The sequence below is a fragment of the Rhamphochromis sp. 'chilingali' genome (genome assembly GCF_963969265.1).
Source record: "Rhamphochromis sp. 'chilingali' genome assembly, chromosome: 8".
NCBI lineage: Eukaryota > Metazoa > Chordata > Actinopteri > Cichliformes > Cichlidae > Rhamphochromis > Rhamphochromis sp. 'chilingali'.
The window spans coordinates 22152424-22169346 of record NC_137935.1 but is presented as its reverse complement, the minus strand read 5'-3'; the positions used below and the strand labels follow the sequence as shown (position 1 = coordinate 22169346).

General features: G+C 39.3%; 1 protein-coding gene across 7 annotated transcripts in view; it reads left to right on the top strand.

Moving 5' to 3' along the window:
- The window catches only part of gria4a (glutamate receptor, ionotropic, AMPA 4a), a 123926-nt gene that overhangs the window by 58954 nt on the left and 48049 nt on the right, over positions 1-16923 (top strand). For 6 of the 7 annotated variants that reach the window (XM_080888817.1, XM_080888823.1, XM_080888818.1 and 3 more), the window contains exons 3-8: positions 3204-3443; positions 7858-7910; positions 8171-8302; positions 10498-10551; positions 11620-11778; positions 16195-16362. In XM_080888817.1, coding sequence (XP_080744943.1) covers positions 3204-3443; positions 7858-7910; positions 8171-8302; positions 10498-10551; positions 11620-11778; positions 16195-16362 — 806 coding nt within the window. Of the gene's footprint in view, positions 1-1774; positions 1853-3203; positions 3444-7857; positions 7911-8170; positions 8303-10497; positions 10552-11619; positions 11779-16194; positions 16363-16923 lie in introns of those variants that run through there. The other variant, XM_080888819.1, reaches the window with a different exon arrangement.

Sequence of the window (16923 nt, the reverse complement as noted above, 5' to 3'; positions counted from 1 at the left end):
CATGCACATCCAACGTGATTTAATTACAGAAGGTATCTATTCTCTCTGCTATGTTAACAAAAGAAAAGCAAGAAGCTGTCGTAAAGACATCAGCATCATGGTGAGGAATTTGAGAGGGAAAATGGTTAAAGAGCAAACAACACCAGAAGCAAAGAGAGCGACTCTGTTAGACTGTGAATTATTGTACTGTTTCAGCAACATTCTTTCTTCCCTGTTATGCAAATTGGACAAATTTGAATGTGAAAACAAGAAATAAAGTGATTTTGCAGAGTATGCAGATGATTGAGAGGGCTTTCTATATAAGCACAGAGATACAAATCAGAGAATAACATGGACGGCCGTGGATGTAGAGGCTTGAGTAATGCAGACAAAGGAAGGACATCAGATTTATGGAAGGGTATGCGCAGAGAAACAGAGATGTTTGACAGACAGAGCGAGTAATTAAGAATCAAAAAACAGACTGTACATTAACAAAAAAGGAGATGCTCGTGAACAAGTGAAGGGGGAGCAACTAGATGTAAATGTAGGAGATGTCCCTGGAGACCTATTGTGTCCAGTGCTTTAACTGTGGTGATGATGTACCATGCCGCTGGTCCCTTCCTCTCATTAAAGCTTTATGAAGCAAGCTTAGCACACATTTTATTACAATGACGCCACTGTCTGGCACATTCCAGCCTTGCGGCAGGGTGGTGTTGGTGGAGAGGGTTTCAGAAAAAAAAAAAGCCAATAGAGGCATAGATCAGAAAGGGAATCAAGAGAGAAAGGAAGACAGTGAGTGTAAGAAAGGCAAAACCAACATCAGGAAGCACGAATAGAAAAAAGAAGAAGCGATAGACGGAGAACAGAAGCTAAGAATGAAAGCTCAGATGAATGAAAAGTGGGATTTCAGTTATGTGCTCTGGGCCTGTGTGTATAGTTGCAGCTGTCTTGGTATTGTATAAAAATAGACTGGTTTGGGATTAAGGTTATCAATATTTCTTTAGGTTTTGATGGAGGCCCATGAGGTAGAGGGAAAATTCAAATTTGAAGACAAGTGATGTCATAAGCTGCATCTAAGCCAGAAGTTTCAGTCAAATTTCAAAAGAAGTCATCAGCTGGCACAGGAGCTCTGCTCCAATCTGCTACCCAGGATGTCAGCTCACATGTTCAGTGCTTCAGTTCTATTATTTCTCATTCTGCTGGGTTTTTTCCTTAACTCAAAATAGTTGATCCTTTTACCACAAATTCATCCAAAATCAAGCCAGTTGTACTGAGATTTATACATACAAATGGATTTTCTTTAGCATTTATAATAGATGAAACTCCAAGTACTGCACTTTCCTGGCACTTCACTAAAAAAGTACAATCTTTTTTTATTATCTTATAACACAACCTCATTTCAGCATCGCTTATGTTACGCTCATGTGCACTGAAATATCAACCGAAATCTGGGAAAAAGTTGTAAAACTCATTTGTGAAGACACTAAGAACATTGACTTTAAGAACGCCATGACTCAGCTACTGCTGAATGACGCATGCTAAGTACGTCTAGTATGCTAGTTCTCTGAATTGAAGACATTTAGCTCCTGTCATAATCAGAGACTAAATCCCTGCCTTATCGCCTCCTGGGTGTAGGGGCCTCAGCTTTGTTTAATTGCCACAAGCCCAAGCGTCAAAGCTGCATCTCCCTCAGTGTTTACCCCCACTGAGGCTTATAGCTGATAATGGAATTACTCTGAGTCCCAGGGGGAGGGAGAGCAGGAGGAACAGGAAGAGGAGGCAGCTATAGATGAAGGAAAGTGGATGATGGTGGAAGCTGAAAGAGAGAGGATGGATGGAGCATCTGCCTGGAAAACTAAAGAAAGGGGCAAAGGTATGAGGTGATGTGATGCACAAGAAGATAAATAGAGGGAGAAAGACAGGAAGGAATTTAGAGTAATGCCTGACAGTTGCCAAAAGCAAACCCTGCAGTCTTCGTGCCTTACTGTTTACTCCAGTGTGACGTATGATGGGGCGGAGAATGAATTATGATGCAGGGTAGAGCTGAAGTCTAAAAACATGGCTGTTTGAAAGAAAGGAAGAATGGGACTTAGAAAAGAAAGAGGAGGAGGGAATAAGAGGATAAAAGAGAAAGTGGGCAGCCGAAGTGAAACATTAAATCCTATAAAAAGAAATAAATGATGACACAGTTTTCTTAGACTTCACTCGCTTAATTTCTGTCCTCTTCTTTTTTTGAGAATATGGAGGATTCCTCTGTTCACATACCAAATGCTTTTTTCTTGGTTGAGCTACAAAGATGAATGACAAAACAAAGCAGAGGGTAGAATTTTGCAGAAGCGACATAGCGGAAGATGTCAGAGCTTTTTAGTCTTCTCTCTGTCATGTTTGAAAGCTTCCGGATGTTTGGCGACTGAGCTGCAGTGCTGTAGCAGAAAATGACTATATTTGAAGTGAACTCGTGGCTTGGTCTCGGATTTTTTATTTATTTTTTTGGCTCTGCATGTCTGTATGTGTGCAGAGATGGATCTTAAGGATCTAAAAGCTGTTGGGAGTTTGGATTTCATTTTAATTTTCTCAAAAAAGGCATAAGAAGCAACATGAATTTTGGCAACTGGGAACGATTTTGTGTGAGCATTTGAAAATGTCTTGTCAGGGAGCTTAGGTTGGCGTCTGGTTTTCAACCCATGCCCCTGCAAATGTTTGTGCTTGTAATTTATAACTACATGTGGAAGTACATAAGTAGTGGCAGGGAGGGCTATTGTGTTGGGGCCTGTTTTGGGTGAAATAAAAGTCATTTTGCAAAGGCAGTCTAATGTGAAAATGACTGATGTATTTTCAAGATCTGTTCTGTTTCATTAGGCATTTGCAAAATCAGTCACACACACAACTCAAAAATAAATTAAAGAAAAAATGCAGTTTGTGGGTCTAATTAGGAGTGTAAAGTTAGTGCATAGCTGACACAAGTTGAAGCCGTCTCTCATTAAAATTGGTTCACATGTGAAACCCGATTCCACAATGTGAATTTAATTAAGGGCTTCTCCATCCTCCCTTCTTGCTGTTTTTGGACCGTTTCTCTAGCAGCTGAGTCACTGAGTATAATATAGTGTCATATAGTATTTTTGTCGACTTACCCACTTTTTTTCCTTCTTCTACCTGGATCCCTTTTGTGTCCGACACCTTATCCCCCGACCCCTCTCCATCTTCCACCTCTTCTCTGTCCACAGTCTGTTCTCAGTATTCAAGGGGGGTCTTCGCTATCTTCGGCCTTTACGACAAGCGTTCAGTAAACACGCTGACATCGTTTTGTGGGGCCCTGCACATCAGCCTAGTGACACCCAGCTTCCCCACTGAAGGCGAGGGCCAGTTCACGCTGCAGCTTCGGCCGTCCATCAGAGGAGCTTTGCTGTCCCTGTTGGACCACTATGACTGGAGCCGATTTGTCTTCCTCTACGACACAGACAGAGGTAAATGCCCAGCAATGACTGTGCTAATGTTGCATGTAAAAACAGTTCGAATATATAGTGGTCTTATGACCAAGACAAAATCTGACCACTTCTAATTTTCTTCTACTTAACTTTTATTCCTTCTGAGTTTTAAAGAGCAAAGTCAGAAAAAAATCACAGAAAAAAAATCCAAGCGCTAATGGGCAGGTGTGTCATTGTTTTCATAGGACTCAATGCCATTCTGTTAATACTACATACACCACATGATCCAGTAGCTTCTGGATCCATCCTTGGTGTTAAAAAATTTTTTAAAATTAAAGTAATAATTTTCTTTTTGATTTTTAGTATTTCACATTTAATTCAATTCAGTTCAGTTTTATTTTATAGCACAAAATCACAACAAGAGTTGCCTCATGGCACTTTATATTATAAAGGTAAACACCTCACAATTATACAAAGAAAAAACCCAACAATCATATGACCCACTATAAGCACACACTTTGGCAACAATGGGAAGGAAAAACTCCCTTTTAACAGGAAGAAACCTCCAGTAGAACCATGCTCAGGGAGGGGCAGCCATCTGCCGTGACCAACTGGGAGGTGAGACAGGATAAAGACCTGCTGTGGTTAGCTCGCTCTGCTTTATAATGTTGTAATTTGAGGTTTTCGTGCATTTGCTTAAGGTCCCGCACACTGTCTCACAGCATTGAGGGCTAGACTTCGACTGGGTCTTTGCAGCACCTTGGTTCTTTTCTTTTACAGCCTATCTGTTATAGATTTGCTGCTGAGCTTGGGATCATTGTCCTGTTGGATGACCCAAGTCCTGTGGCTTCAAAACAAGCCCCCAAATGATCAACCCTCCATGCTTGTGCTTAACAGTTGGCATGAGGTGTTTGTGCTGATATGTTGTGTTTGGTTTTCACCAATCTTGGCACTTTGCTGGGCATCTCCACTTTGGTCATGTCTTTCCAATGCAAGCACTAAAGCCTTGACATTTTTTTTCAAAAGCATCTTTGCAAACCTAAGTCATACAGCCCTGTTTTGTTTTTGTTTTTGTTTTTTAAGGGGAGGCTTTCTCATGGCAGCCTTTCAAAAAAAGTTGTACTTTTTTACCAGTCAATCTTCATCTAATTGTGCTGTGACAAACTTTAACATTTAACACACTTACTGAGGCCTATAGACCCTGAGACCTATTGCTTGGAGGTGTTTTGCATTTCTAAGGCCGAGCATTGCATTGTTTGACTATATGGTGGATTTCCTGGGACGTCAGCTCCTGGGAAGATTGCAGCATTGAGCTAAAACATTCCTGAATCCTCCAGAACATCAAACTGTCAAAACTTTTTCTTTCATAGAGGTGCTCAGACTTGCAGATGATCAGTTAATCAAGGACATTTGATTAGCAGCACCCAGCTGCTACTGACCCTCTTAATTCCTATAAAAGCAGTAAGGGCGTACCCCTCTTAGCCTTAACCCTTTCTTTTCTTTTTTTTTTCTTTTTTTTCATAAAGTAACTCCCATATTTAGCCCTGTGTTCTCATGGAAACACAAAGGTTTTATTACTGGCAATGGGCGACCGTGGCTCAGGGGGTTGGGAATCGCATCTGTAACCGGAAGGTCGCCGGTTCAATCCCTCGGCTCTCTGTCCTGGTCGTTGTGTCCTTGGGCAAGACACTTTACCCTACTGTCTACTGGTGTTGGCCAGAGGGGCTGATGGTGCGATATGGCAGCCTCGCTTCTGTCAGTCTGCCCCAGGGCAGCTGTGGCTACAACTGTAGCTTGCCTCCACCAGTGTATGAATGTGAGAGTAAATGAATAGTGGTATTGTAAAGTGCTTTGGGTGCCTTGAAAAGCGCTATATAAATCCAATCCATTATTATTATTATTAATGAGCAGACTTTATAAGGACAGCAGCTGAAACAGTGGTGATTTGGCACTTTTCAGCCAGAGACAAAGATTTGGCGTCAGCTCTCGCGGCGTTCACCTGCTTTTGATTCGACCATGCCAAAATGCAGCACACGCAAGTTAGTGGAGCAGGCACAGCTGATGCCCTCAGACCCTAACCACTGTCATGGGGATGCTTGGCACGTTATTTCTCTCACACACACCTACATGTGTGCACAAATAGACACACACATACACTCCCACACAGACTAATCCCCAGCCACAGGGAGTGAAACACAGGTCAAACATGACGTAAAGTCCCCAGACCGTACTATAGTGGGTGTGTGTGTGCATGTGTGTAGGTGCCTCAGCCAGCATCCTGTGGCCTTCGTTGTTTTAAGTTATTACCTGGGGGAGCAAAAGGGGGAAAAAAGAGGAAGGAAAAGGGGGAACAGGAAACACAGGTTAGGTCAGTCGTGCTGGTGGCAAAGTCAAAAAGACAGAAAATTAGCTGTGAGTCATGAGAGGAGGAGACAAACAAGGTGACGGGGGCAAGGGCTAGGAAGAGGAGAAAGTGGAGGTAGATGGGGGGGCAGTGGAGGATGGCAGGGGGAGCATTACAGAAAGGAGGAATAAGTAGACAGACAAAATCACAAGCCTCTGGGGATGTACAGTAGCATATAGCACAGGAAGGAGGGGAAATGTTTGAGAGAAAGGGGGATGGGAGGGAGAAATGGAGCGAAAGATGGATGCGTAAGAATTTGGGCTGTACTCACCCATGACTTGGCCAAGGCAGGGCCCTTCATTACAGGCTCCCATCAAGACCTGCTGCCTGTAATGTGCTGGAAAATAGGCAGTAACACTGTGATCTGTTTTATGCACCCTGCTCTGCTCCAGAGACAGCTGCTAACACGCACTCACAGAGGCACGAACTGTGGATGTCCACAGAACTGCACATGTGCATGCAAAGGCAAATGCATTCACAGACAAATTCAAATAGATTACATTAGTGCATACCCATTTCTGAAAGCATTAGATAATATGTGTAAAAACAGTACATAGGAAGGCACACATACTGCAAAACACCTGAGTAACTTACAATATAATCAGTTTGTATTCTGCAATTAGTTTTAATTCTGATTTCATTTCGATTTTTTTTGTGTTCAATACAGTTTAGTTTCTGAAGCAGATAAGCTCATTTGAGTTTAGTTTTTATCCACTCTTTCATTTTCTTCTGCCTCACCAGTTCAGGGTTGCAGGTGTGCTAAAGCGGTCACAGGGCGAAAGGCAGGGTGCAATGCAAAATGATGATTTTTAGTTTAGTTTTTATTAGCTAGTCTTAAACTGGTTATTGCAGTAAAAACAAAGCACTTTGTGAAGGCGGTTGACTCCAGGTCACGCACACCTGCTAATTCTTAATAAACAAAATCAGCAAAGTCTCATCCAGGCAGGTTATGATGACACATGTGAACAAAATGTCAAAAACAAATTTTCTTTTAGTTTAGTGGATTTCGTAAGTTCACAAAATCGTTTTTGTCAGTTTATTTTTCTCCAAAAGTTGGGTTATTTTTTTACACCAAGTTTTACCTTTTTAGAGTTTTAGGTTAAGTTTTAGGCACAGACATTTTCATTTAGACACATGTATGATTCTATATAGCATCAGTCTAGTGGTTAAAAAGGTCAAACTAGAGTGTGTGCTTTCTCGTCTTGTGTTTTAGAAGACTCCCGCTGTACTCGTGTTTCTCTGCCTTTGTGTCCATGTGACTTTCAGCGAATTGTGATATCATTTTATTTTGATTGAATCTGCTTTGCTCAGAGAGTTAGCATCAAGGTTTGTTTCAGCGCTCATTGTGATAGAAACATGGCCGCATGCCAATATTAAGAAAGAATATTGCTGTTGCATTGTGTTATTACTTATTATTACATGTTTCCCATTTGTCTTGACCCAACATGACACTTGTTCGGTGTAATATTATATCCATTGTCACTCATGTTGACACCTTCTGCTTGTTTGATCAAGTCAGATTCATTAGAAACACATTAAGAAGACAGCCTGTTCAAAGGTGTGTTGCCTCATATTGTAGAAGCAGAAGTCCATTTTATAGTTTTGATTCCAGACTATAAATACTAAGTATTTACACATGAATTACTTTTTAATCCTATTTTACTCTTAAGGGGGAAAAGGATTGAGAATTTAATTTCAATGAAATGTCAACACTGAGTGTCAGAATTCGACAGACAATTCAGACGTTACACTTTGCAGGCTGGAAGATAAAAAATTAAGTTGAAGATGCGTTAAATGCTAAGCATTTTGCCCCTAGTTTTTAAGCGTAATGCACACCTGGAAACAGTTTTGCTAATTCTGGTATAGTGTGCAAAGGTTTTACCTCAACTATGATTAGGATAACAGATTTTGAAAACACGAGCACTTTTATTTATTTAGTTTTTTTTCTGGAAAAAACAGCAAAGCATAATTTATCCATTTTTCAACTGCATCATGTACCTAGTGCAGCATTAATTCACTTTTTTGCTTCCCTTACTCTCTGTTGTTTAGGTTATGCAATACTGCAGGCAATTATGGAGCGAGCGGGGCAGAACGGATGGCAGGTCAGGACACACACAAATGCGCAAATTCTTGGAAACCTGCTAAAACACACACACATGCACAAGAATTGTCATGCTTTCTCAGAGCGCATAACTAGTATATTAATTTAAACATCCACATGCACACACTGTGCTCCCATGCTGTGTATTCACATTTCTGTGATTAGTTCTTCAAATAGCTTTTTCATTTGCTTGAGGTTTACATGCATGACTCTATCCATGATGTCTTCTCTTGTGTTCCTGCGCGCATTTGACATGTACAGGTGAGTGCAATCTGTGTGGAGAGTTTCAATGAGGCGGCGTATCGGAGACTCTTAGAGGACCTGGATCGACGGCAGGAGAGAAAATATGTCATTGACCTGGAGCCTGAGAGACTACAGAGCATCCTGGAACAGGTACTGTTATTGGGAAATTTAACCAACAAGATTGTGAATACTTCAGTCTAAAATCCAAAATAGTGCTTAAGCCAGCAAACCATGTAACTCATGTTAGTTGAGTATGGAGGTTGAATATGGAGAGATTTGTGGTGCAGATAACTTAGCAGGATGGAAAAACATGGAATAATTAACAGGTCTATTAAATGTTAAATAATTCTGTTTTAGAGTAAGTTTGAGGTTGTTATTGCCATTTATTAATGGCTACATTACATTTACAGCATTTATAAATACTCTACAGTCCCTGGTTACAAGTAATAAAAGGAATTTTTAAAATGTAAAAAAAGAATTATCCAACTGCTGGTGCATGGAGGTCTGACACTGATCTGGATGCTAAACAAGATCATGAGATCGAGTTAATGGCTGCCCAAATATCACTGAGTGAGGGCAGAGATGACATTACTGACCTGCACTTAACACTTAATGAGATACAGCCAAAGCACAATGATGCGTTTTTAGATCCTTTTAACCACATAATAGGTTGTGTTAAGTAATGAGGTGAGACCCTGTGAGAAATAGTGAAAACAATTAGAATTAAAGTTAAGTTACTAATGACTGTAGTACCACATAATGGAGATTTTTCACCGTACCACTAGTGTCTGCCGACTGTCTGCTCCACTCAGCTGGTTGCAGCAGCTCGCCTGATGCTTTCTGACATCTGGAAAGAAAACAAGATTTGAGTTTTTCCCTGGAGTTCGTAAATGTGGAATGAAAAACTGTGACTTCCCCAACAGTGTGTGATTGCAGTAATGACAGTAAAGAGTCCTATCGCACACAGATTTCAAGCATATACCCACGTAATAAATATCAAGGCATGCGCTCGGACACCTTATGGCTGTCTAAGTTCATTAGATTGTCTGTCTTGTTTGATGGTTAAGTCTTGAGCTCTGACAGGTCTCAGGAGTGTGTGTGAGAAAGAGAGAGCGTGTGACTCAGGGCTGCAACATCCCATTGGTCCTGCCACCTGTCATTACATGTGATCCTCACTTTGCATATGTGATAAACTCACTAACACAAACATACACACAAGCACATTCACTAATGCACATACCTCTCAGAAACTCCTACAATTACTGGTAACACACAGAAATTTAATATATGTAAAAAAAAAAAAAGCTAAAATTACAGCATTACAATGCACATAGTCATACAGCTACACAGACACAAACCCACACTAGTAGCGGCATCTCAGACACACAGACTGTTTCTTAATTGGCTTCTGTGCTGAGTGAACAGACAGACAGGAGGCGCACGCACAAACGCACACATGTGTACTGAGACGGGCATACAGACACAAACACACACACTAGTCAGCTCTGCAGAGCTGGCACTGGCTTGCATCCCTGCTCTGAGACAGAGACTGCTCTGTTTGTCTGCCCCTGCCAGCTGCGATCTTTGTGTGTGCACGCGCGTGTGTGTACGTACATCTGTCTGCGTCAGTACAAAGCCGCTGATATGTGTGGGTGAGAGAGAGACAAAGAAAAATGTGAACAGTTTGTTAATTAGGTTTATGCCACTTGTTAATCTCAATATGCATTCGACCACTTTGTCAGAATTCCCACAGTCTGCTGTATTTTCGCTCCATTTCCCTATATGGATAATATCAGTGACCAAAAACTCACGGGTTTTAGTTTTGAGCAGAAATATTTTTACCTTATAGGTCACATTTGAAATCAAATAGCAAACAAAAAAAAAAACAAAAAATGAAAAGAGTGAAATCATCTGCAGCTTTTATAACCCATATATTGTGTTTGGGTCAGACTTGACCTGTTTTCAAGTTTAGGTAAAGTATTATATGCTTTCTTTCAGTGGAACTACATTTCTCAAAAGCAGCTATTTCAACAAAACAAATTAAATTTTATCATTTCAATTTGAATGTCTCCAAAAGACAAAGTACTGGCTGTTTTCTGCATCACTAAAACATTTTAAAAGTCTGCAGAGTTTTTAGCCAGCATGGTACCAAAGTCTTCATCATTTTATCCTCCTTTAATCAGCATAATAAAGTAACCACAGCACCACTGTTAAGGAAGGTAATGGAGCAAGAGATGGAGGAAATCACCTTTTTGTCCTTGTCACCCCTGTCGTGCTCCCTAATGCTACTTTTCCCCTGGTTTCCAAATTAAATCCACGTTTTCTCTCCCCCTCTCTCTTTTCAGGCTGTCAGTGTGGGGAAACATGTCAAAGGTTACCATTACATCATAGCAAACCTGGTAAGGATGCTGGCGTTGCTTTCAACTGTTGTCCTGCTGTTTTCTGAAACACGTTTCCTACAGTGTTGGTGTAATATTTTATTCCAAAAGCCTACTTAAGAATCCACAGTTGACATGCAATACTAGACAAAACAAGATGGACCTTTGAAGAATTTTTCTTCAAGTCTTTGTCGTTACAGAGTTGGAGATTTTCTGCAATGATTAAAAAAACATTATCTTAATTATTTTCTATTTATTTCTACCAGATCCTATTATGTATTTTACTAAATTACTATTTTATCATGTGTCTCTCCTTGACAAAGTCACACCTTTGGGAAGCTGCTGGAATCAAGCTCAATAAAATCAGCATTGTTTCAACCTTAATTCCTGAAATCTTTTGAACAGTAGTTCTCTCCAGCACAGTGTAAAAGGGTCCGGCTCAGGTCAGGTTAGATGGAATTTCATTGCTTTTAGTGATTCCTCAATGTTGCAAAGTTTCCACTGTGGGGATGTAATCTGGAGATCTTAGTTTGTGGGAGGACTTTGAACCTTAGACCAGGGGTCTCAAACATATGGCCAGGGGGTCAGAATTGGGCCGACAAGGTCTCCAATCTGGGTCACTGGACAGTTTTGGAAAATGTGAAGGAAGGCTTAAACTTTGGACTTTTAACTAAAGTTTTATGTTTTACAGCTTTTCCTGCTCATAAAGACATCCCCCCATGGCCATTCATACGATACCGAAGTACTTGAGTAGTAGTTAATCAATTAAATGATCTACTGTAGAAAGTTCTGGGTTTTGCTTGACTTTTACAGTGGTTCCACAGTTAGAATAAATACATAAACAAAATAAAACACATTTCTTTATCAGAAAAACTGAGACTTTTTTCTTATATTAAGATATCTCAGGCAATAAATGTGTAGTTAGTGAAGTGTACCTTCTTTACACTGATTAAATGGTTGTTTCCTTGGATATTTCATAAGATGAATATGGACTGCATTACATCGTCTGGTCTGAAGGTTTTTGTGGTTTTTGTGTTACATTGTTCCAAACACATTTCTTTATTTCTGTCATGCTTTTGGTCTACCCAGGGTTTCAAGGACATATCTTTGGAAAGGTTCATGCACGGCGGGGCCAATGTGACCGGGTTCCAGTTAGTGGACTTCAGCAAGCCTATTGTCATAAAACTTATGCAGCGCTGGAACAAACTCGATCAGCGTGAATACCCTGGATCTGAAAGCCCACCTAAGGTAATAAAAACACGTTGCTCTATCATTGAATATGCATTTTGGAAATCTGCGGCAGACAGAGGTCTCGGTACCTGAAACATATTCTTGTGTGGTATCTGAAGCACTGAAATAAATTCTACAGCAAAATATGGAATGAAGAAAATGCAGGACTTCCATTCCGACTTACTTCAAAAATGCATGGTATTGAGATAAACAGTTACTTGAAGTGCACGCACACACATTACTGCCATTGATGTGCAAATTGATCTTTGTACCTGAAATTCAACGCAAAAGCTGCACGGAAGGTTTTCAATCAGGTATCCAGCCACAGGGGGATACGCAGTATTTGAACCATTCAGAGTGTGATGTGGTGCATGTGTTACAGCTTCTTAGCCAATCAGAGCATGACCTCAGAATATGGCAGTGAAAAGGCTTATCTGTGATTAAGTCTCAAGGTTAACGTGATGCATACAGATTATGTAGACTAAAGACTTTGGTGTTCTGTGTCTGTTTAGAATAAAATTCTGCTGTCATGTGTCGGCTCTCTCACCTATTTACTCACTTTTCTGAGATATCTTTCTTTAACCTTTATAGTTCCAGCTCCTTATAGATATTCACAATTAAATCCCTTGACAGAGCACTGACCTGTGGGTATATTTATAGAAAAAATGTCCACCTACCCATTAAAAATACATCAGCTGTCAGCCCTCTGCCCGCTTGCTGAAATTGTTTGTATTCAATAATCCTCAAAAAAACACAGTAACGCAGTAACTACTTGTAACTAGTAACAGTGATGCAAATATATATTTATGGTTTTACGATTTCTAATTGGCACGCTATTTTTCACCCAGTCCCAGTGTTAATGAGCTAATCATCAGTTTTAGATTCACCTAATGAATTCTCATTAGTAGATGTCAGCTTCATCAATCGTCCCTTAACATTTACACAACATTTAGTGTGTTAATTGAGGTAAGCCTATTATGCATGATTGTGACAGATAAACACAGTGAACATATTTTGATGCACAAAACAGAAGCAAACACACCTGTAAGTGCTCAAATCTCAAAACCTCTAAACATCTTTGTTTAAGTGCATTCAGAGAATGTATTTACTTTTGCTGCCATGTACATATACTGTGTTACAAACCTGGAAACAATGATTTGAATGATTTAACAGTAACAGAAATCCAGTTACCTCTCGTGACAACAGATGCCTCCAAATTGCTCTTGGCTAATTTTTGCTCTGTAAAAAAAAGAAAAAAAATGAGCTCAGTTAACCTTGGGGCAACTGGTAGCCTTAGGCCAAATAAAAATGTGGCCTGATAATGGGCAGGGTGGGAAATACTACTGAGAATTGTCCCTTCTACACTTGAGGCTGGAATTTGAGCCGCCCATCAATCAAAATCTCTTAACTGCTGGTTTCTCTTTGTTTTGCTTGGAGATTTTATTGAAAAGTAATTGTCAAAGAAATATATTAAGCTCATTAAAATGTTGTAAATAATAATTAGGATCACTTCAGGAGATACAAACAATTTTTCCAAATTTCTGCAAACACTTGATCTGACTTTATGAATGTTGACCACATCTGTGTTAACAGATTTAATCAAAATGATTAATAAGAAGGATTTAATAATGATCATCGTGATAATAATCTTAGTAAACATTAGATTTGCTCACTTAAATTCTACTTTTAGTTATTATTGCTGGTATGAAATTAAATGTTCAGATGTTATTTCCCTCTCAGAAACTCATTTAATATTTTTTTCAATGTAGTGTTTAAATGTTTTTTTTTCTTTTTGTTCGTCTATTAACTTCTTGCACAATCCTGACGTTTTCCATCTTTCTTGTTATTGCTTTTAATCAAATCCAGTTTATCCGTATTTTTTTTTAGCTATTTTCACAGGAAAGACACCCAGGTTCAGAACTTACAGGTGGAAAAGATAAAAAATTAAACATTCATATTGGGTAGAAGGCAGCAGCCCTACTTTAAAAAAAAAAAAAAAAAGAGCACACAAGCGTAAAAACACAGACACTCTGAAAACGACCAAAGTGACACAGGACTGTATACAGAGCGATGATCAGGGATGAGAGGAAACACAATGGGAACTAGACACAGCTGAGATTAAGCAAGACAATGAAAAGACAGTAAAACTAAAAGCAAGTCAAAAAGAGACAAACAACTCACAAAATAAAACAGGACATAACAAACAGCTAACAGACAAAGTCTCAAAAAGAAGGAAATGCTGGAGAGACAAAATTAGAACAGAACGTAACAGTAAAAGCCTTCACTCACAGACCGTACCGTTCTCCCTCTGAACGAAGACGAACTCGTGCTCAGCCAGTGTTATTCATGACGCCACGTTAAATGCTGTCATGCAAGGACACATCTATAACAGATTCAACAACCCTGGATATCTGGAAAACCAAAAACCCTTCTCAAAACAGGAAATTACAACTATACATGGAATTAAATAAGGAAGGCTTTGGCTACAAGACAGCAAACAAACAGCAGCTTTCAGTGAAACAGCCTGCAGCATCCAAACCCAGAGAATAATCAGAAACATGTATTTTCAGTCATCATATTGTCACAGTCATGGGAATTGTGGAAAAGGAATTTGACCTGATGATCAGACTGTGAATGTCAGGGTCAAATACCAAGTCCAAAATTATTCAGGATTAAGTTTTAGCTGTAACATCTACCCAACAGCAGAATTTTGCTCTGTTTGATTTTTGTTCTTTTGTTCTTTGTGTGGCAGTAAAAGAGGTGAAGATTCAGATGTGGAAGTCATCAGAATACTTCCAGGAGTGATCTGAAAACAGCAGGGGAGCCATAAGAGAGCTACACAAAGACAGTGAAATTTAGGTCAAATATGGTTTTGGCTCGAATTGGATGGAGTCGTTTACATCACAAACTTAGTTAGTTAGCAAAATGGCATTTTTATTAGCTTTAAAGATAAATAACAGCTGATGCTACTAGAAATAATTTTAGTTTTTCTTGCATTTGATTATACTGGACAATGTTCAAGTCCTTCCACTTGCAAAAGGAGGGATTTGATCATTTCACTTTTTGCAAAGCGTCATAGCTGCATAGATTTTTATAAATATGTGTGAAAAATGAAAACTACTTGGTTCATCTTTATATATTAATCATAAAGCCGGTCCCTGATATTTTTCTCTAAATGTTTTATCCTGTTTGACAAGCCACATTTAAAAACTTAAAGATTGAATCTGATCCTGGGGAACATTTTCTGAAACTTTGTGTTTTTAAAAGGTAATTCTGTTTCTTTGTGCCCCCAAAACATTTGTACTCTGCTCCTGACATAAACTGAAAGTTAGAAAACTACTTGGCTCACTTTTTGTTTTCTCTGTGATTCGGATAGTCTTCATCTGTCAGTCACATGCCTAAAGGCTTTCCTTAGTTTCAAAGGGTACAGATGAAAGGAGGATGACACAGTTGCGTAGCCTTGCAAAAAACACCTTGTGGGATACAAATCAAGGGATGTCAATAAGAGAGAAACTACCTGCAGAGGCGTGGAAAGCATTGGCAAGAGAATCTCAGCCGACTTGCCTGCATCCTTCCATTTTCATCCCTCCACTTCTTTCTGTCGCGATGTGAAGGCAGCCTGCTGAGTGTTTGACTGCCTCCATCTGTGTGGAGCTGCGTGTCTGTGTGTGTCCTGGGTGGGGGTGTTGCTGCTGAGTGTGTGTGTGTGTGTATTCTTCCCTGCAGCGCTGTGTCTTACCTATAATGAATTTGTCAAGCAATCTGTCAAGACCACCATCACTTGCAGGGTTTCATCAGAGCACAGACACTGATAGTGTCTTACGTTGAATTAAAATTAATAGCAAGTCATTTTAAAGGTATTAAGTCTATTTTATAATACAACCCAGTGAAACAGTAATAAGCGTTTGTAAACCTTGGCAATCAGCATGACAAAGAATTATGGCATATTTGAAAAACACGTTTATGATATAATTTAACTCATTTAAATGGCTTCAATGTCACGTACAGTGACTTTATTTAAAAACTGTAACTCTGTCTAATCCTGGCACATTTACAGTGATGTTACATTTATAGTGGTGTTGATTGATATTTACTGGAGAAATAAAATAAAAGTCAGAGCAGTGAGATAGACTGTGGCACTGGTCACAGTTTACATAATGACCATGTTCCCTTATGTAGAGTTATGAAGGTCTAAGCCTGGTCAAAAGATGTGAGTGGGTAGTAATACTGTTGTAGAAAAACATTCTTGGAAAGCAACAAATATACTGAAATACTTCACACTAAACATTTTAATGCAAAAGGATAATAAAACAGTTTTTAGGCAATTTATGTTATCAGTTATATAACATGAAGGACCTAAGATATACATACAGTTCTATACAAAGTTTAGGCTTGTCAAAGAGGTAACCTTTGTCCCCTCTCTCTTTTTCGCAGTATACCTCATCTCTGACTTATGATGGTGTCCTTGTAATGGCTGAAGCCTTCCGCACCCTTCGCCGTCAAAAAATCGATATCAGTCGCCGTGGCAATGCAGGTGACTGTCTGGCCAATCCAGCTGCTCCTTGGAACCAAGGAATAGATATGGAGCGTGCGCTCAAACAGGTTGGCTCAATTTCACTGATAGTGTACAAATTTTATAATAGAGTGAATGCTAAATGAATTATCCATTATCACATGTAAACACACAAAAAACAAATGAAATGAACAAAACAAAGAAGAAAGACTAGGATTGTTGCTGATGTAGAATTTTTTATTTTTTTTTTGCTTTCTCCTGAAAAGCTGGAGGTAAATAGGTTGTAAATAATCTGAAACAAAATGGTAGCAGAAAAAATTACTGAAAAGGTTTTAAACACTAACTAAACTAATTAAACCATTCAGATAAACTCTTGGTTTTGTGCCTTTATTTTGGAAAGTTAAATCCAAGTGCTTTTATTTTGAAAATAAGGCATACAGTACATGGATGCTCTGTTAGGGACTGCGGCTGTTGTCTGTTGTGAATCGGTAGAAATTTTGTGGTCATAATGTTAAAGTTGTGGAGGTCCCAACCATTTGATGATAAAAACAGCACATGACAGAACAAAATATTATGGAAATAAATGCTTTGGTCCAGTTGTTTTAAAATACTGTATCAACAGGACTTCAATTGTCTCTATGTTTATACTT